Raw genomic sequence first — 21,931 nt, 5'->3', positions numbered from 1 at the left:
TTTCCTATTCAGAAAGCAAAGGCACCAGCCTGTGGGCCCTGGAGAAGCAACTGGTCTGGGCTTGGGCCCAAACGCTAATGTGAGAACACAATGCAAAATGTCAACCAGATCTCAATTCCAAAGCTCACCTTTGCCATAAATGAGTTCACGACTGAGCCATTCCATCTGATGTCTGCCTTTTGCAGTATGTTAGGTAAATCTTCAAGACCACACTGTAGAGTGGATCATGTTTTCCCACAGGAAGAATGTTCTCTCCCAGCTTGGCTTGCATGATAAGACTTGTCCTTGAACTCATCATAGCTTTCTATAATTTTAATTGATTATATACAAAACTGACTCCATCCCAGGAAAACAGAAAATGTAACAGGTGTATGTCAGCACAACACTGTTCACTTAGGACAGTAAAGAAAAATTTCGATTTTTAAAAAAAGCACCCATTTTTGGAACCATAACTGCATTTGCACTTAGCGCAGGCCCAATAAGAAGTCACAGGACGTGAGATTGTGCTGCTCTCTGGGGAGGGGGAGGAGAGGGAGGGAAGGGCAGAGAAAGAACAGAGCCATCCTGAAATTTATGGAGCGTTGAAAGACTGATTAATGAAGTGTTAGGAATTCACCATTACCTCATGAGCTTCATGGAAATAATAATAAAATCCACTCAGGACTTGGGCCACTTGCCTCTCAGTAACAGCAGTTTCTGTTTAAGGGGAGGTTTTCTTCTCTGATTCTTTGTATCATCCATTTGACAATCATTGTGACATTCCAATGGACTGAACTTTATTTATCTTTGGTGCTGTTTAACTTCTCACATGTTGTGTTTCCCTGGCTTAGAGGAAGAGTATTCCGATAGGAGGGATCATTTTCATACTTCTTTGGGTCTGTCCCTCCTCCACCTATCTCCATGCCGTTGGACTTGGTGGGCTATGAGCCCCTCGAGAGGAGGAATGGTCTCTGTTCATCCCTGTTTCCTCGGCAGTTAGCACAGAGGGTGACAGATACTCACTCGTGTGAAATGAATGTGAATGGATTTGGCGATCAGGCCACCTGCTACACCACATACTGTGCTGGTCCCCGGGATGACTCTGAAGGTGGTCCTTCAGCCCCCATTTCTGCTAAATGACACCTAGACTGGGAGGCCCCCTGAGCCATCTCGCTTGCCTTTGAGCACGACTGAATTTTCCCACCCCTGCAAGAGAGCGGAGGCCCGAAGACACTTCATGAAGGCCCTGGGGGGCCATTCTGCCTTGCAGTAATTCACACTATCACACTTTCCCTTTGCCTGAAACGAGAGCTACTTCTCTCACTGCTTTGTGTGCTCTGAAAACCGCTCAAATTCAAAGACATGTCTGTTCTCTGTGCCTTTCTGCACGGGGAACGGTGGGGAAGGGAAGGACAAAAGTTCTGGTTAGAGCTAACCCCAGTCCCTCATGCTGCAATGCCAGTCATTTCCACCTGTCTTGCTCCCTGTGGGAATGCAGACTAACTTGGATGTAGATATTTATTTAAGATTTAAGTTCCAGCTCCTTCTAAACAGCCTTGAGGCAACATCCTGACTATCAGAGAGTACCAGACAACCCTTAAGCCTGAACTAGAAGAAAGGCCTCTGAAGGAATCAGGCACAGTAAAGGCGTTATGCTTAAATACGCTTCTTAAATAGCACATTCTCCTTAAACCTGGAGTAGGTCACAGGCCTCTCTCCTTAAAGCTAAACAGTTAAAATCTGTTCAGCTCACCCTTGTGCCTCATCTTTTTCAGGACTTTATTTTAATGTCCCTTTTCTAAATCCCCCTTGGTACCCCTTTTGGGGAGGGAGGTGCCCAGAATAAGCATGTCATCCTAGCAAAACTCACTGGGATGGCTTGTCCCCTGCGCTATTCTCCTGTTCCTAGCCACTCCTCCAGAATCGTTAGCCTGCCTCTCTGTACCCTCTGACGTGGCTGGGATATTCGAGAGGGGTGATGGGCTCTGGGCAAGGGCAGGGAACTGACTAGGTCACCAACCACCTCTGTCTCTCTCCCCCTCCCCTTGTGGTGGCTGAAGTCCAACACGTCTGTTCTCACGCTGGAGCTGGCAGACAATAGTATCACCGAGGAGGGCATCTTGAGCCTGGTGGAGATGCTACAGGAGAACTACTACCTGCAGGAGATGGTACTGTGCCCTGTTCTACCAGTTCCTACAACCATGCTTAGAGTCTCAGAACCCCCTTCAGAGAAGCCAGCGTCCCCTGCCCGAGCTCAGGCCAGCCTCCAGGCTTTCTGCAATCAGTCTGGGGCCTCCCCTCCCCTGGAAGCAACTTCTCAGAGGAGGTTCCGCACATGAGAGCCTGGCCAGGGGCACTGTGTTCCCTGTGGCCGTAGGAAACCCTGAGAAACCATTTCCATCTGGATCTCATAAGCCCCTAAATGAACAAACTTACTTTAGAGTTGCCTTAATGTAAACGTTCTTAAAGAAAATAAAGCCATGAAATAATTCCATAAAATACAGTGTTGCCTGGAGACAGATGTTGATGATGGCTGCACAGCAATGTGAACGTACTTCAGCCCATTGAATTGTACACTTAAAAATCGTTAGGATGGTAAATGTTGCGTTACGTCTATTTTACCACAATTTTAAAAATTAAAAAAAGAAGGGGAAAGACAATTAAGATGCTAATGGCTGGCTTATGTAAAGTCCCTCCCACTCACCTGAAAGGACCATGTCCGTTTATACCCCTACGACTTCTGAGCACAGTGATTCATGCTCGTGAACCAATGAAGGGAATTACAATGATTGCTTACTCTAAATTCATTTTTCAATTGTTTCATGCCAAACCCTCCAAATAAAGTTGTCTTAGGTTTCAAAAAAAATAATAATACAATGTGCTTATCTGAAATACCAGGGCTAAATTGGGGAGGTGGGGAGTCACTGAGGTCAACGTCAGAGAACTGAGATCAGCCTGAGAGCTTCACGGTGAAGCATCAGAAAAGCCAGGGGTTCCTCTCCTCCTCCTCTTCCCCTTTGCACCACCCTGACCCTTCCCATCCTTTCACCCCAGCCCTGCTCTCCCCATCCCACCCCTACTCCCTCAGGGTAGGCCTCAAGTAAGCCCCCACCCCCATCATTTGTTAATGAGGGCCCTTTGGTGGGATTGTCGCATACTTAAGTGTTCTCTTGCCTTTTAGAATATTTCCGACAATGATCTTGGTTTGGAGGGGGCCAGAATCCTCTGTGAGTTCCTCCAGAATAACACCTCTTCGCTCTTTAGTCTTCAGCTTTCAGGTGAGCCTATGAAGGAGGGTGGGGAGGACACTGGGAATGTAATGGAGAGAAGGGTCAGAGCAGAGAGATCCAGGGTCTAACTGAGCCAGACCAGGTCCTGCTGATGTCAGAGACCAGAACACAGTGTCTACACCCTGCTAGATTCTTCCAACCATTCTCGTCCCCTCTCCACAACCACACTGGCTTCACGGCTGTCCTGGACAAGAGACTTCTGATTCACTTTGCAACATTCCCACCTCTGCTGGAAAGTCTCTACCCCAGATACCTGCACAGCTCCCGCTCCCCCTTCATTCCTGCCTCCGCTCACAGGTCATCTCCTTAAGGGGACTTCTCTGACCTATCAAAGCAGCACCTCCCCGTCACCATCACTCTCTAACCTGTTTCTCTTCCTGGTTTTCCTAACAGCACTTATTACTACCTGACCCCCTGTAGTATAACTAATTTTTAATTAGTTTATTATCAGTCTCGCTCACAGAAAAAAAAGTCACTTGAGAACTCTATTACCCACAGACCTATCCTCACTCAGGTTTATGGTTTGCATTTATACTATCTTCAGGGTGCTGGAATCCCTATGGCAGGAAATGAACATGCAAAGTGGTCCTATGTTGGTAATACCTTGGGGCACCCAACAGAAACAAACATAAACCTCTGACAGGCTCCAGGCTGTTGGGGATTCCCACAGATAAAGCTCCGCTAAAGATGGGCTCACAGTCCAAAACTGCAAAACAAGGAAACACCATGAGAGCTGTCAGACCCACCAAGTAATAGCATGGGACCCTCGAGAACTTCAGGAAATAATGTTATCCTATATAGACTGTAAATTGAGTGACCATAAAATTTATCCATCAAACTGCACAAGAGCACTATCGATTAACTGAAACTTCTAATAAATAGACATCTTGCACCCAACTCCAAGTCAAGCTTGATATGATTAAGAACATAAACCATACAAGCACAAATCATTATTTTTTAATAGATCCCCCCAAAATAAAACTTCTACAAATGAAAAATATATAATTATTGAAATTAGAGACTCACTGGATAAATTCAACAGCAAATTAGATACAGTGAATAAAATTAGTGACCTGGAAAATAGATAAAAGGATACTTTATCTATCTTTGCAGTATAGAAAGATAAAGATATAGCGAATATAAAAGATAAAAATATAAAGGAATGAATAGACTCAATATAGCTAATAGACAGTCCAGAAGAAGCGGACAACAATATATGAGCAAATAATAGCTGACGTGTTTCCTGAACTGATGAATTCTCAGATGCAGGAATCCTGGTGAGTCCTAAGTACAGTAAAGGAAAAAGAAATCCACACCTGAGTATATCATGGTGAAAGCACCTAAGATAAAAAGATCTCGAAAGTATCCAGAGAGAAAATACAGAAACAGAGGTTACGTATTTTTTAATATGAATTTTACTACATATTATTCTCCCATTTTCCTTTTTTCCCCTCTAAATATATCTTGGATTTCTTTCTGTGGCAGAAACGATAGATTTATCTCATTGTTTTGAACTCCTGGGTAGTTTTTCATGGTATGATTATAGCATAATTTATCTAATATCCCCCTTTTTGAAGGGGAGTGCATTTAGGTCATTTCTAGTGTTTCAATCTTCCAGATAATTTTTAAAGTATTTTCTTATCCATGCATCTTTTGAGCACATGTTCTAGTATTTCTACAGACACCCCAGAGCAGAATTATTCAATATAAGGTATACCCGTTTTAGTGAAGTTAAAAATTAATTTCTAAATTTCCCTTAAGAAGACTATACCAGGTTATAATTCCACCAATGGAATGTCTGTTTCCCCTATATCTCCACCAGAAGGGTTATTACCAAGCTGTTTGTGAACCAGACAGTTAAGTGTGTTGAAGTCACAGTACTTGGGTTCAGATCCCAGCTTTGACACTAGGCAATTTATTTAACCCTTCTGTGACTCACTTTTCTCATTTATAAACTAGGGACAATTATATTACCTATCTCAGGCAGTGATTGTGAGGATTACGTTAATTAAAATCTGAATCACCTAGAACAGTACATAGGACGCAAGTATTCAATAACTGTTCACCACTATTTTTATCCTTATTACAGTCCCACATTACTATTGAAATAGAACATCTTTTCAGATGCTTATTTTCATTTTAATTTCTTCTTCTAAGAAATGGCCAATTGTTATATGGGGTTGTTTGTATTCTTAAGTGTTAGGCACTCTTTATATACTACAGATACTCATACTTGAATGTTACATATGGTTTTCTTCATGGTGTTTTCTTACATGAAAGTTTGTATACTTACTGTTGTCAAGTTCATCAGTCTTTTCTTTTATGGATTTAATTTCTGTAGTCTTGCTTAAAAAACGGTTTCCTACTTCAGATTTAAAAATATTTTTCTTTACTTTCTTCAAATATTTTTGTAATTTTGTTTTTTTCCATGTAGACCTTCAATATACCTAGAACTTATTTTTGTTCATGGCATTAGGTAGGAGTCAAACATTCTATTTCCAAAACTCACAGCCAGGTGCCCCAGCATCATTAGTTGAATAATCTACCATTTACTAATTTGAATGTCATCATCTATTAAATTCCCATATAAATATAAGTTCCTTTCTAGAGTCTCTATCCCACCTCATTAATCTATTTCTATGCCAACACTGTACTGTTTTAGTATGCTTAGAATGTTAAAATTATAATAGGCTATATAATATAATAATTAGTTGTAATTAAAATGATATATCAAGTATGTAATATTCAATATATTAGTTTTATAATTATATGATATGCTATAATATATTTTATGTTTGAGTGGACAAAGTCTGACCTTTTTCAAAGTAATCTTGGCTATTCTTATGTGGTTTCTCCTCCAGTTGAATTTTAGAATCATTTTGTCAAGTTCCAGTAAAAAGAAAACTTACTGGGATTTTGGTTGGGGTTATATTTAATATTCTAGGTAAATTCAGGAAAGAATTGACATATTTAAAGTATTGGATATCTTCATTTAAGAACATGCTTTCTTCAGGTCTTTTTTATGTTCATCAATAAATTTTATAGTTTTACTTCATTATAAGTCATGCATATATCATATTAGCTTCATGTTTAGGTCTTTTATCATTTTATTCTTATGAGAATAGAATGTTTTTCTATCACGTTTTCTAATTATCAATACTTATTATTGGTATGTTTGAGAGCTATTAATTTTTGTACACTGAGCCTATTACCAGTCACTTTATTGAATTATCTTACTAGTTCTAACATTTTGTTAATTTTCTTGGATTATTTAGGTAGGTGACCATGTCTGCAAACGATGGAAGTTTTTGTCTCTTCTTTCCAATATTTATAGCTCCTAGAGAGGTTTCTGACTGTATTGGCTAAGACCTCTAATATAATATTAATACAGAAAGCTCTTTGCAAAACTACAAATTTCCCAGCCCTATCCCAGGCTGCTGAATCAGAATTTTTAGGGAGAGGGATCTAAGAATCTGTGTTTTATCAAGCTTCCCAAATGATTTCTTACAGCCAATGCACTGTTGGTAACCAATGGTATAAACACAACAATTTGAATAATAGATTGCCTAATTTTATACATTGACTAGATTATTATCTCATTTTATTGCACTGGTACCAGAAACAGCCAAAGAAGTACTTGTGTTTCAGTGGGTTCATTCATTTTTTCATTCATTCAGTAAGGATTTACTGAGCACTTGTTATGTGCCAAGCACTTTTTAGGTGCTAGAGGCATAGAGCTTATTAAGGTTTCAAAGGAGAAATTTGGGTGTAGGGGTTTGTGTCATTTATTCTCTGGAAATCACCAATGTTTTAGATCGCTTAGCAATCTAGGGCTAGGGTAAGATAAGGGAGGCACTCACCTCAGCCACAAAACTTAAGGGGCAACAAAAAAACTCAGTAACCAAGTAAATAATGCAACATTTTTGAAAGTGAAGATTAATGCAAAAACAAATCCATGATGAAAAAAAAATCAGCACTTTAAATAAAAAACAGGATCCAACAGGGACAGATCGGGGTGAGGCGAGTGAGGCCTGGCCATGCAAGTACAGGGTCAGATCCTGCTTTTATTTAAAATTTGGTTCATCATAGATGTTTTTGCATTGATTTGGATTTTAAAATATTAAGAGATTACCCATCGTGATTACTGAGATTTTCAAGTGCCTCATTCATCCCTCTAGTCCCAACCCTGCTGCTCAGACTTGGATTAGCGTTTTTATAATGTTACACATTTTTGGCGTTAGGCTAGGGGTTGATGCTGTCAGTGCACAGGGTATGGTGTACCAACCCCTGGAACTCCCTGGACAGTCATGGCAGAGAGAGAAGGGAAGGACCGTTAAAGAGATGGTAACTGGTTGCCTTTTTTCCCCTGTGTTCGCCTATGCCCAAACATTTGCTTTAAGTACTTGCCACCTTTTCTACGTCTGATTGTTCCAAAGGCAAGAGACTAGCAGGGCTGGGATATGGAGAGTAAGGGAGCCTTAGTCTGGAGAACATTGCTAATGCCCCCCTTCACTACAGGAAATAACTTCAAGGAAGAAGCCGCAGAGCTGTTTTGCCAAGCCCTATCGGTAAGAAGCAAGGGGTGGGTGCAGCCAGCCATGTGAGAGATGCCCCGGGAGATGGGTGGCTCTGAGCACAGGGAGGTGAGGCTACTTGCCTGATTTAGGGAGCTGGAGAGTGTTTAGACTCCATCAATCCTATCAAAAACCTCAGCAAGTGGTAGGACTGTTTGGATGGTGCTAAATTCTCGCAGCAGTCATCAACAGTTCAGCAGGAAATGAACAAGAAATTGTCCTCAGTCTAAGAACACTAGTCTACTTAATTTTTGGCATATGGGGGCCCACACTGTTCTAAGAGAGGTATTTGCAGTCACAAAGAAGACAAAAATTACCTCTCTCTGCCCTGTTTCTTTCTCTAGACCAATTACAGAATTAAGTCGCTGGATCTCAGTCACAACCAGTTCTCTGATAAGGCAGGAGAGTACCTGGGGCAGATGCTGGGTGAGTCTTCCGTGGAGGGAGGAACCAGCAAAGGAGAGGGACATGGGGTATCCGCGGAGGGAGGAACCAGCAAAGGAGAGGGACGTGGGGTATGATAGCTTGTCAGAGCTGCAGCTCCGGTTTCTTATTGTTATTGAACGTTCTGATTATAAAAAGTGATGTAAACCACACCCGAAGTACACTTTGAATGGAGCAGACACCTGAATGTGGGAAGTAAACTTTAAAATGATTACCAGAACATAGAGAGAAGTAACTTGCTGACTTCAGGGAGACTACGGATTATTAAACAGAAATGGGCAGAAACTGTAACAGAATAGTGGCAGAAACTGTAACAGAAACGATTCATATATTTGACAACGGTAAGTTTAAAACTTGCTTGTGATAAAAGACATTGTGGGGCAATGATAGAAAACAAGCAATAGTTAAGGAGTAGAAATGTGCAGAATTTGTATCATATAGAAGATTACTCTTCAGAATATTGATAAAAGATCCTATAGCTCCATTAGGCAGTGATAAATATTCCCAATGAAACAATGGTCAAAGCATATGGACAGTGACAAAAGAAAGCCAAGTGCCCATGTTTAGAAACACGAAAAATAAAACAACAAAAAGATCTCCCTTGTCATCTAGCAGAGCTGTAAAAATTTCCCATCAGAGAACATCAAGGGCTAATACAAGCAAGAAATAGGAACAGTCACAAGTCTATTAGGTAAAGGCGCTTTGGAGAACAATTTGACAGTGTTTACTAACGTCAAAAATGTATATATTTTCTATGACACAGTTTCCCCTCTATACGTGTCTCAGAGATGCTCTCACACATACACAGCGAGAGATGTCTGGGGAGGTTTCACTGCAAAAGTGTTATAAAAGAAAGAAACCTAAATGCTCATTCCTGGGGGGAATGAGTAGAAAAGGAAAGGACTCCTAGCAGTAGGGATGGGACGCTAATCTAGATGGAGTGGTGAGGGAAGCCCCACAGGGAGGGTGGCTCTTTGTTGAAACCTGAATATCAAAGAAGAAAGAGCCGTGCTAGGGTCTGGACACACAGGGCTCCAGGCAGAAAGAATGGAGCGCGTCCTGTTTGAGGAACTGGGGGGCCAGTGTGGCTGGAGCAGAGGGGACAGGGGAGGAGGATGGAAGGAGAAGAGGTTGTTGCCTGCAGCCCCTGACGTCGGGCCGCGGGAGCCATGAAATACAAGGAGCCTGGGATCCACGCGGCACGACGAGGAGTCGTGGAGGATGTGAGCGTGGGGCGAAACGGTACGGCGTGCAGGGGCAGATGTGCTGTGTGAAGCCCGCAGCTGACGAGGACAGGAATGGAAGAGGGAGGCTGGTCAGGAGGCTGGTGTGGGGGTCCAGGCTAAACAGGACAACAGCGTGAGCTCAGGGAGGAGGTAGTGCCTGAGCAGTGGATGGATTCAGAATATACTTTGCAAGTAAAGCCGAAAGGACTTGCTGATGTGAAGAAGGAGGGAAGGGAGAGATAGCCTCACGACTCTTTTGTTTCAGTCACTGGTTAGAGGCAGGTGTCATTTACTTAGAGGGAAAACTCAGGGAGTAACAGTATGGGGGCGGGGGGCAGGAGTTAGGAGTCGAGTTTTCCTTTTTGGCCGTGGAGGGCTTTTTTTTTTTTTTTTTTTTTTGCGGTACGCGGACCTCTCACTGTTGTGGCTTCTCCTGTTGCGGAGCACAGGCTCCGGACGCGGAGGCTCAGCGGCCATGGCTCACAGGCCCAGCCGCTCCACGGCATGTGGGATCTTCCCGGACCGGGGCGCGAACCCATGTCCCCTGCATCGGCAGGCGGACTCTCAACCACTGCGCCAACAGGGAAGCCCTATATGCAGTTTTTAAAAGAATCTTTATTATTATTAAAGCTACCAAATATAAGATGATTACCATGTGACAGGCATCATACTAGGCTTTTTACATCAATCCTCACAAAAAAAAAACCTTGTACAGGTTAACATCTCTATTTTATAAATAAGAAAACAGAAGTACAGGAAGGATAAGTAACCTGTTTAAGGTCACAAAGCTAGCAAGTGTTGAGAACAGAATTAAAATTTTAATTTTGTAGCCATTTAAGAGAGGCAGGCTTGCAAGGTTTAACTTAAGGGACTTCCCTGATGGTCCCGTGGTTAAGACTTTGCCTTCCAATGCAAGGGGGGCAGGTTCGATCCCTGGTCGGGGAGCTAGGATCCCGCATGCCTCGTGGCCAAAAAAGCAAAACACAAAACAGAAGCAATATTGTAACAAATTCAATAAAGACTTAAAAAATGGTCCACATCAAAACAAAATCTTTAAAAAAAAAAGGTTTAACTTCAGTGAGGGACTTGGCACAGAAGAGGAGAGAAAAATAAGAATAGGATGAGGGAGACAGGCAGGGAGAGAGAATGAAGGCAGGACAAAAGTTTGTTCTCAATATAATAGAAGGTATTGTGCACTTTCCTGAAAGTCTGTCCTGGTGGTTGACACGAGAAAGACATGATCAGTACAGAGTGTTCTGTCCATAAAAAATAAAACAGGGGCTTCCCTGGTGGCGCAGTGGTTAAGAATCCGCCTGCCAATGCAGGGGACACGGGTTTGAGCCCTGGTCCAGGAAGATCCCACATGCCGCGGAGTAACTAAGCCCGTGCGCCACAGCTACTGAGCCTGCGCTCTAGAGCCCGCGAGCCACAACTACTGAAGCCCGTGTGCCTAGAGCCCGTGCTCTGCAACAAGAGAAGCCACCGCAATAAGAAGCCCGCGCATGGCAACGAAGAGTAGCCCCCGCTCGCTGCAACTAGAGAAAAGCCCGCTTTCAACAACGAAAACCCAATGCAGTCAAAGATTTTTTTAAAAAAATAATAAAATAAATAAATAAAACAGAATAACACATTTTTCCTGGGCCTGAAGGCGATTCCTCCCACTCAGTAATCCTTCAAGAGCACTTTAGTCTCTCCTTCCAATGGTGTCCTCGGCACATCCACCCTCCCCAGATAAAAATAACAATGATGAAGTGTTTAAATAGGATGCTTTCCCAGCCCTATGTAGCACGTGAGCAAAAGCATCTTTAAGTTAAAAAATGTGCAATTTCTGTGCAAACCCAACTCCTAGACAAGCCTGATGCCTCCACACTTCCACCTGGTTGTATCCCTAAAGCTCTCCTGGATGGAAATTCTGAGGCCTCCACTGCTCCCATAGGTCTCCATGAAAAAGACATCGCGCAATACCACACACCATGCCCACCATAGTGTTCCTATGTAAATACAAGGTTTGCCGTGCTCTCTCCATCTGTTTTAATGGTTGTTTAATTTTCCACCAGATGGATATTTATGTTATGCTTTACCCTTCCCCTGTGAGTCACAAACCTTACTTTTACAAGTGATGCCAGGGAAAACATCTACAAGCATGTCGCTTTTCTTAAATCCTGTACTGTCTCCTTAGGAAGAGTCTCAGGGGTGATATTGCTGTGAGATAGAGTAAACAGATTTTAACAGGAAAATGTCTGTGACCAGATAGTTTTTGCCAAATAGAGTAAACCATTTGCTCGCCACCTGCAATGTATGAGTATTTTACTACGTTGTTGCCAGCCTTGGGAATCATCTTAGAATTTTGCGTTTAAATGAATAACTGATGAATTATTACCTACGTGTTTTGCTTTGCATGAGGATTGAGCGATCCTTATCCCCAATGTGATGGACCTCTGCCAACCCTGAGACCGGGTTCTCTGGGGTGTGGTGGACGCTGAGATGACTCCTTCCCTCCCACAGCCCTCAACGTGGGGCTCCAGTCACTGGACCTGAGCTGGAACCACCTCTACATCCAGGGAGTGGTGGCCTTGTGCAGCGGTCTCCGGGTAAGCCCTCCGGGAGTGGTGTGTGAGCCCTGGTGAGGATGGCCAAGCCCTTGAGTCAGCCACCTTGAACCCTTCCCCATGGGTAAATTCACCCTGCTGAAACCTAGTTGGCATCTTTGGGGGTACTTCAAGGCGACAGTTTAACTAGGGGGTAGGGAATGACCTCAGCCCAAAGGGAATGAGCCTCAAGAGTACTGGAGACTCTGAGCCCAGCTGGGAGGGATCTGGGAAGATCTGGCTGATCTCCCTCCTGGGGACCACTGAGCACCCTGTCTGGATGAGAGCAGGGGACAAAAATTGGGGCCCGTTGGCTGGCTGAGTTGCATGCAGCCTTCATGCCGCTGTCGTTCTCCCTTCTCCCTGCAGGCTAACGTGTCCCTGAAGAAACTGGATCTCTCCATGAACAGCTTTGGGAACGAGGGGGCTGCAGCCTTAGGGGAGGTCCTCAGACTCAACAACTCCCTGGCCTACCTAGACCTCAGCAGCAACAACATCAACAATGAAGGGCTGTCCAAAATCAGCAAAGGATTGGAGTTGAATGAAAGCCTCAAAGTTCTGAAGGTAGTCTTCACCCGAGCTGGGAATGGGACATCTTGTGCATGCATTTGTGTGTGTGTGTGTGTCCGTGCATTCACGTGTGTGTCCATGCTTCCATGTGTGTGCATCTGTGTATGTGTCCGTGTGTCCATGTGTGTGCATGCACGTGTGTGTCTGTGTGTATTGGCATGGGGGCAGCAGGACGATGGGGCTGGATGTTGCTGGAGAGAAAATCTACCTTGTGCTTCATATGTGCGTACGTTCTTGGCTGTCTCTCTGCTGTAAACCCAGTGTCACCCTCTGCTCTCACCTGGCACAGGGTAGGGTCTTCCTTGCTCCCATCTGGGTCTCCTCCAGTTTCTTTGCTTTTCTTTGCTGAGTGGCCTGCGGGATCTTAGTTCCCAGACCAGGGATTGAACCCCGGCCCTGGCAGTGAAAGTACCAAGTCCTAACCACTGGACCACCAGAGAACTCCCTCCTCCAGGTTTTCTCCACACTGCGGCCAGAGTGCGGATTCTGAGCGTAAATCTGACTCCCATCCCCACCCACACCTACTCTCCTCCCACTTAGGCCCCCCCCCCACCATGGCCTCTGTTGTTCAAAACCCGTTCTCTCACCCTGTGTGCTTCTCCAGCCTTAGTTTACCCCACACTCTCCCCCGCACTCCAGCCATGGCCTCAGGGTCTTTTTTCATCTCCGTTCCCGCAGGGCCTGCAGTGCTCCCTCCACTGGCCTCAATTGCTGGTCTGCCTCAGAGCACAGCTGGAGCAGCAATTCCCCAGGGACCCTGCAGGAACACTCACATCCTGTTTGCCCCTTCACACAGAACTCACCGGAGTTTTTCCTTATACTCTCATTTGAGTGACTATTTGACTGTCACCACTAGTTCGAAAGTTTCCTGAAGACAAAGACGTGTTTGGCTTTGCCCATTACTATATCCCCCGTACCTAGCAGAGTCCTGGGCATAGAGCAGATGCTCATTGAATATTTATTAAGTGAAAGAATGAATACATATTTCATTTTAAATCAATTTGCTCATAGACGCTAATTTATAACATAGAAGCCCATGGGAAGTTGGGAACTGATGTAAGATGAGGACTTCTATTAATAGGTCCCCTTTCTGGGACTCCTACCACAAGCCAGGTTCCATATCAAGTGATTTGCCTCCTTCTTCATGGCCCAGCCCTACCAAGTGGGCTCCAGTAGCCCCACTTGTCAGATGAGAAGACTGAGGCTGTGTGACTTGTCAGGTCGTGCAGCTAGCAAGAGGCAGAGGGATGTCAGCTCTACCTGGCTTTCCACTGCAGCTCCAACTCCCGCAAGATGTGGAGATGACTCCCGCAAGATGTGGACCAAGGACATGGGGGTGCTGGTAGAAGAAGAATGGGAGTTAGGAATCAGTGAAGGCGAGCGACCATTTGAGAGGACAGCCACCTTAGAGCTGCTGAGGTGACGACAGGGAGTCAGATTCCAACCTGTGGAGGGAGCGTGGTGACTGCAGACCAGACCAGGTGGCCGTCTAGTGACTGGGGGAGCTCAGAGGCCGGCCTGGCTGGAGGAGCACCAAGTGTGACTCAGAGAAGAGAGACTGACCCAGCCTGCAAAGGACTGAGCCTCGGTCGGTGGCCAACGAGGCCAAGGAAAGTTCAGAGAATCTGAATTTTAAGACTAAAATGCTGCCTCAGCAAAATGGCAAAGGATTTTCTCTGGTTAGTGGGATATAAGCAATTTTAACATTTTTTTCTACTGCTTTTTAAATTTTTTCTACGATGACCAAATATTTTATTTTAATTTTTTAAATTGTTTTAAAAGTGAAAGAAAAAAAGCTTCAAATATACCTTTTAGTTTGGTCATATGTGGAGGCCACATCAGTTTTGCTACAGGAATTATCCGTTGCTCTCCACAGCCAGCCCCAGCCCTCCTTTTCTTAATCTTGGAAAAATAAGGAATTCCCCCCGCACGTGAGTCAAACCAAAGATTCTAGATGCTAAGCCCTATGAGGGCAGGGCTCCAGGCTGTCTCTTCTCACTGGAGTACTGAAAGAGCCTGGGAACCCCCTGACATAGAGTTTTGGTCAGCCTCATCAGGAAACCATCAGCTGAAAGCCTTCAATAATAATAAGTAACATTCATTGGCTGCTTCCTATGTACCATGCACTCTTTTGAATGCTTTACCTGAAGTTATGTATTGACCCCTCTGTGCAGCCCTAGGCGATAGGTACACAGTTGTCAGGGAACTGACACAAGACCAGAAAACTAGTAAGCAGAGCCAACGGGCTCCGTGCGCCCTGCTGTTAACCTCCATACCACGCTGCAGTGGCTCACAGCACCATTGAGATAAAGCCCTGAGTGCTTAGCTAAGCCCCCAAGTCCTGTGCAATCTGACCCATCACAGCTCTGTAGCCTCACGCTCGCTGCTCCTGCTCACGAAACGTTTACTTTTCCCCACACACCTCTGCACCTTTGCACTTGCTTTCCCTTGTCTTCTTTTTTTTTGTTTTTTTGCGGTACGCGGGCCTCTCACTGTTGTGGCCTCTCCCGCTGCGGAGCACAGGCTCCGGACGCGCAGGCTCAGCGGCCATGGCTCACGGGCCCAGCCGCTCCGCGGCATGTGGGAACTTCCCGGACTGGGGCACGAACCCGTGTCCCCTGCATTGGCAGGCGGACTCTCAACCACTGCGCCACCAGGGAAGCCCCCCCCTTGTCTTCTTTGTTGCACCTTATTCCCTCCTCTGGGACTGTCTGCCTTCTTCATCCCTAGCTAATCCCCATTAGTCCTGCAAGGCTTAGCTCAAGTGTCCCCTCCACCATACTGGATGCCCCTTTCCTCGCTTTCTACGGTACCAGTGGGTACCTCTGTCATTGCCATCATTGCACTTCAGATGTCATTTGCTTGTTTGCCTGTGTCCCCCTCTAGAGTGTAAGCTACCTGAGGGCAGAGATCTTGTCATGTTTGCCTGTGCATCCCTCAGCACTTAACCCAGTGACTGGCATGTGGATGATTGTTGGATGGATGGATGGATGGACGGATGGATGGACGGATGGACGGATGGATGATGGATGGATGGACGGATGGATGTTGGATGGATGGATGGATGGATGATGGATGGATGGGTGAGCAGTGAGATGGACAAGTGAATGGATGACAAATAGACAGGGAGATGCGTGCTTACAGAGAAGTCTGGGAGGAAGACAGAGATTGAGATTTGATGGGAGGAAATGGAAACCATGCTCTGAGCCAGGCTCTCCTGTCCTCATCTCTGCCTCTTCTGCCTCGCCCTTCCTCCCACAGCTTTACCTGAACCCTCTAAGTATGGATGGGGCTGTGTTACTTATCCTGTCCATCAAGAGGAACCCCAAATCCAAGATGGAGGACATTGACATTTCCGTAAGTGATCAAATTGTTTGCTTGTACTTGGGAGCAAGCCAGTTACCATGGCCACTGTGCCAGCTCTAGTCCTCAGGGCCCTCACAGAACTGCTCCATGAAAAGGCTACTCCTTTTAGAGTACGACTCTGCCCCTTCCAGAGGTCCTTTCCGTAGGAGTAGCCATTCGGTCAAAAACATCATGGTGTGAAAATATTTACCAGATCCTGGGAACCCAGGACCTGCACCCCCAACAGTGGGTCTGAGGGCAGAGAGGAGGAACACCAGAAGCAAAGACAGGGGGACCCCCAGAACAGACTTGTCTACCGTCAGCTTTGTCGATGGATGGCTTTGGGCCTTAGAATGCTTCCAGAATCACAGGATTTTTAGACTCTGAGTATTAAAACACGTGCAGACCTGTGTTTTCATTTCATGACTCAGCCTACTCAGAGTAGTATTTGAGTGTAAAAAAAACCTTGATGGAGGAGAGAAGCCTGAGGAGGTGACTCCACTCTGCCAGCTACTCTCGCCGGAATCATCCTAGAGGTGGGAGCTGGTGCCAACCATATCCTATACTTGTCTACTATTCTATACTCTTTTTTTTAGCCCCAAAGTCATTTTATAGACACCAGTTCATTTAGTCCTACCCTGGGAGGTAGGTAGAGTGTATCCATGACCTAGGGCTGCCATGGCAAAGTACACAAACCAAGTGGCTGAAATTTATTGTCTCACAGTTCTGGAGGCTAGGAGTCCAAGATCAAGGTGTTGGTAGGGTTGGTTCCTCCAGAGGGCTGTGAGGAAGAATCTATTCCTGCTTCTCTCCTAGCTTCTGGTAGTTTGCTGGCAATCTTTGCTGTCCCTTGGCTTGTAAAAATATCACCCTAATCTCTATCTTCAGCCTCAGTGGCTTCTCCCTGTGGGCGTGTCTGTCTCCATATCCCAGTGTTCCCTTTTTTATAAGGACACCAGTCATTATCAGATTAGGGCCCACCCTAATGACCTCATTTTAACTTGATCACCTTCCCAGTAATGTCACATTCACAGGTACTGGACGTTAGGATTTCAACATTTTTTTTTTGTGGGGGATACAATTCAACCCATAGCAAGTACATTTCCTCATTTTCTCATTTTCCATGTAAGGAAACTGAAACAGAGAGGCTAGGTCACTTGCCCAGGACCACACAGCAAGTGAGAAACACAGCAAGGAGTAAACGCAGGGCTTCTGCCTCCTATTCTAGAGTTCTGTAAAGGTACAGTGTTAAAGTCCTTTTACATGTGTTTAATGCCACACTAATGTGACGTTTTGTTAAGATTTTAATACCTTACAATTCTATCAGTGATGATATTTTGAATTTGAAACCCAAGCTTTTTGGAACTGAATAATAAGTAAAATTTGCCACCGATTATAAAACCATACCTGCTTTTCCTTTCACTTTATTCCCTCGCCCCTTCCTCCCCGCCCCAGGCTCCTTCCTGCGCTCATGGGTCTTCCTCTTCAGAGGCCCCCTCCACCTTCATCCTATAGCTCTGACCTGCACCCCGTGAAGCTGCCTCTGAATCTCAACCACAGGTCCCCAGTTTGTTAGCATTTGTCTCCTCCCCCCCACCCCCCGCAGTGTAGGTTGGAAGGTATGAACCCCAGCACTGCCTGTCTGAGGAAACGTTAGAAATGGTGCTGTTTAGGCCCCAAGATGGCATAAAAACCCATGAGCTGGGATCTCACTGCTACTCCACCAGCCTTCCAGAACAAATAGGTCTCAATTGGACTTTTCCTTCCCTTTTATCAACGATGCCGCCGTAACTCTAAGTGGTGTTGGAATCCCTTCACTGTAGATGTATCTAGAACTTTCTCTAGAATGTCTCTAAAGGGGAGGGAGTAAGTCTTCAGCCCTTAAGCATGGATCTAATTCTTTGAAATGACAAAAGATACTGAGAACCACATCTGAGGAATGAAGCAGGTCGATCACACTGAGGGAGGCCAGGTTTGATCAAACACCGTTTCACAGACCACATGTTCTCCTGCAGCCTCCAACCCGGCTCAGAGGCCACTTCCACAGGGGAGCGTTCCCAGTGCATTCTGAGCCGTGACGGGATGGTTGGAATGAGGGATGCTCTCTGCCACGGCACCTGCTCTGAAGACCAACACTGGTGTAGAAATGGGCTTTTCAGGGCCTTTGTTTGGGGACCAGTCTCGTAACCCCACAGCTGTGTCTCATCTGTCACACACAGACACTAATGCTCACCTTCTGAGAGCACAGTGAGTTGACAGTATGTGACAGGCCACCAGCACCCAGCTAGGACATCTGATCAAAATCACGTGGGAAACTTACAGGTCAAACCACAAGCTCTAAAAAAGGTGAGCCGTCCCAGTCTAGGAGCAGCACCGCAGAACCAACTAGAAAAGACAACACACTGACTTTGCTTGGGAGAGTCCGCTGGTCTGGGAGATGGCACGATGGCAGTACCCTCCCCCTGACGGATCCCCTCTCTCTCTGCTTCAGAATGTGCTGGTGTCAGAGCAGTTTGTGAAAATATTGGATGGGGTGTGTGCCGTCCACCCCCAGCTGGACGTGATGTACAAAGCAGTGCAAGGCCTCTCTAACAAGAAAAACCTCTTCATGTGGACGAACCCTGTGAAACTGATCCAGGTGAGCCCTGCTTTCCTCCAAGAGCCCCCAGGGACCCCTGGAAAGCGCTGACCTTTGGCTCAGCTTCCTAGAGTTTCTCCTCCCCCAGAGCGTCTGCACAGTCCTCGCTGACAAGGAACATCTCGGCTGTGGAATATTCCTTTTGGCTCCCAGAGGAAGGACTGAGAACTGGCTGAAGTGGGAGGGCCTTGGAATAAGATGGTTTCTACCAACCAGGCTCCTCCATTGCAACGAAAGACGAGTGACTGAAGTGCTCTGTACTTCAGTCTCTTCACCTGTAAAATGGGCATGATAATAGCACCCACCCCACAGGGTGCTGTGAAGATTAAATTCTATACTGCACACGACTTAGAGCAATGCTTGGCAGGCAAGAAGCACACAGTTCATGCAGGCTCTTTCCAATAGTTGGTAAGGATGCCACGACGTCCTGACCCTGTGGTCGGGATGGCTATCTGGTGGCTTCAGCTAACAAGGAGCCCTCAAGTGTTTTATCCCTCATAGTCACCTTGCCCCTGGCTCAAGTCTTAGATTGTGTCTGGCAGTCACAGGAGGCAGATGAAACAGTGGAAATAAAAACTCAGAGAATGTTAGAGCTGGAAGGGATGTTATAGCTCCTCTGGTTGGACAGCCTCACAGAGCAGCGACTGCCCAGGCCTGGTGTTTCTACCACCAGCTCTCACCTGCTGCTGGGTGCCTGGTGTTTCTACCACCTGCTCTCACCTGCTGCTGAGGCAGCAGGAGCTGCGAAGGTGTCCTGTAAACATGGTTCTTCATGGTGTTTGCCACTGGGGCTGCTTCCTGCCCCTGGTTGGTCTGCTCTATGCCTTAGTTTCCAGAACCAAAGAGGAGAGCTCTGGCATGAAAATTATCATTGTATGAAAAGTTCTAGAAGGCAAAGCGGTATGAAGTATCTTTACATCTTTTCAAGTAAGATGATGTCAGGGGAACTGAGGGGAAACCTGTTTTGCAAGAAGAGTGGGAATGGGGTTATCCAATGCAAAGTGGGAGCTTGATCCTTGTTTTAAAACAGTGTAGAAAAGGGATCCCAGAGGAGAGCCTCAACAATACATACGATGCAAACCACAGTCCTTCCCCTCGGGGGCCCGACAATCGGGTTGGGAAGATGGGACAGATACAGTCATTTCTAATAAAAAGTGTCATATGATAAATAATAAACAAGTGACAAAGGCAGCAAATACAATCCAAACTAGAGGTCACTGCAGGCAACCAGAGAAGGATGCTTCCTGGCAGAGGTGGGGCTGGGCAAGGGCCTTGGCAAGCGGAAGAGATGCAGCTGAGCAACAGAGAGAGGGAGGGAAGAGAATGCCAACCAGCAAAGGAGCAGAGCGGGAGTGGCTCGCAGTGTGTCTGGGGCGTGGGAACCGGACCGTGTGGCTCTGGTCTCACAGGGAAGCCTGGGAGTCAAGGCTGCAAAGAGAGGCTGGAGCTGGATGCAGCCGTCCTCAGATTTTAGGCTCAGAGTGAGGGTTGAGTCCACAGGGAGCAGGGAGCCAGTGCGAGTTGTTGAGCAGAGGCTGTGATGTAAATCCAGCAGGACTGAGGGGTAACTTTTCTGGCAACGGGGAGGGAAATGAACTGAGGGGGTAACTATGAGACTGGGAACACCAGTGAGGACACTATTGTAGTATTCCAGAGCTAGAACGGTAACTTGGCTGAAAAGGACAGTGAAAGTGGAGGTACAGATGTAGGAGATATCTTTATGGAGCATCTCTAGGACTTGGTGAGTGGTTGTGTGCGTGCGTGCGTGTGTGTGTGTGTGTGTGTGTGTGTGTGTGTGTGTTGGGAGAAGGGAGGTGTGTGCGGAGAGGAGAGAGCCAAAGATAACCCCCAATTTTTAAGCCCAGTGGACTAAAAGAACGATGGAAACATTGCCAGCAGTAGGGAAGTCCTGTGGGGAAAAGGGACCGCCCCCTGGCCCCGCCTCCCGCTCTGGCCTCATCCCTCCCAACCTCCCCCCGCTCTACATTTCAGCCCCACTGGATTTCTCCCCATTCCTTTTTTTTTTAATTAATTAATTTATTTATTTATTTTTGGCTGCGTTGGGTCTTCGTTGCTGCGCACAGGCTTTCTCTAGTTGCGGCGAGCAGGGGCTAGTCTCCCTTGCGGTGCGCGGGCTTCTCATTGCAGTGGCTTCTCTTGTTGTGGAGCACTGGCTCTAGGCGCGCGGGCTTCAGTAGTTGCGGCTCGCGGGCTCTAGAGTGCAGCCTCAGTAGTTGTGGCGCACCAGCTTAGTTGCTCCGCGGCATGTGGGATCTTCCCGGAGCAGGGCTCAAACCCGTGTCTTCTGCATCGGCAGGCGGATTCTTAACCACTGCACCACCAGGGAAGTCCTTCCCCATTCCTTTTTGCATCAGTTCTCTCTTAACATTAACTCTGAGTCCCTCTGCCTAAATACCCTTCCTCTGTGTCTCACTCACTCCTCCTCACTCTCTAGGTCTGCACCGGAGTGTCACGTCCTCGGGCAACCCTTCTCAGGTTTCCTGGTCAAGAGTATATGCCCTTGCCACGTGCTCCTGCAGCCCTCTCCTTCACCCTTTCACCACAAGACTCTGAACTCCTCCGGGGCAGGAGCTACGTTGGGTCTTATCAAAAGCACCTACCAAAGTAACAGGCCCTTATGCCCATCAAGGCTCTCAGTTGCTGACCACAGAATCCACTCCGCTAGGTTAAGCAAAGAGGGATCTATTACGAGCGATAGACCCCAGAGACATTAGGAGGGCTGAAGAAAGACTCTATGTTTAGATTCCAGAAATGGCTCCCCAGACACCCCAACTGGCTAGCCAGGACGACTGTTGCTTCTGCCTAGGTCAGGAAGCCGCCCAATCAGGAATCGCCCGCTGAATTGGGAAGCCACCCCCATGGCTGCCAGCAGCCTGCTCTCTCCAGATCGCATGGGTCACACATATGCGTCACCCAAGGGCTTGGCAAAACCCATCCCATTCTGACCCGTAGCTTCAAGGGGGCTTGGGGAATTCTGGTTTTTAGTTTTCCAGCCTCTGTGTTATAGAGAGGCGGGCTGTGAAGGAAGCGGAGTGGGTGTTGAGAGCCCGCCCATGGTATCTGCGGCAGCACTCAGTAACAGATTGCAGAATTCAGCTGACGGAGGTTTGCTTTAGACGTGTAGGATTGAGGTGTCGGTGGGGTTCAGCATGGACGTGCGAGCAGCTGCTGGGGACGCAGAACTGGAAGCGTAGGTGGGATTCACCCCAGGCTGGGCTGGTGTAGGCAACGCACACCAGAGAGGGAAGTGTGGGGA

The 21,931-nt window shown here is 46.5% G+C and overlaps 1 protein-coding gene across 1 annotated transcript in view; it reads left to right on the top strand.

Moving 5' to 3' along the window:
* Positions 1-21,931, top strand: part of LRRC74A (leucine rich repeat containing 74A) — a gene marked incomplete at both ends in the record, with an annotated part of 42,957 nt that overhangs the window by 5,044 nt on the left and 15,982 nt on the right. The window contains 8 exons of the mRNA XM_082849694.1: positions 2,040-2,147; positions 3,161-3,257; positions 7,788-7,837; positions 8,188-8,269; positions 12,019-12,104; positions 12,471-12,665; positions 15,933-16,028; positions 18,508-18,654. Coding sequence (XP_082705820.1) covers positions 2,040-2,147; positions 3,161-3,257; positions 7,788-7,837; positions 8,188-8,269; positions 12,019-12,104; positions 12,471-12,665; positions 15,933-16,028; positions 18,508-18,654 — 861 coding nt within the window. The remainder of the gene's footprint in view (positions 1-2,039; positions 2,148-3,160; positions 3,258-7,787; positions 7,838-8,187; positions 8,270-12,018; positions 12,105-12,470; positions 12,666-15,932; positions 16,029-18,507; positions 18,655-21,931) is intronic.

The sequence above is a fragment of the Leucopleurus acutus genome (assembly GCF_964270905.1).
Source record: "Leucopleurus acutus genome assembly, chromosome: 1".
Lineage (NCBI taxonomy): Eukaryota > Metazoa > Chordata > Mammalia > Artiodactyla > Delphinidae > Leucopleurus > Leucopleurus acutus.
This window is presented reverse-complemented; position numbering and strand designations above follow the sequence as displayed.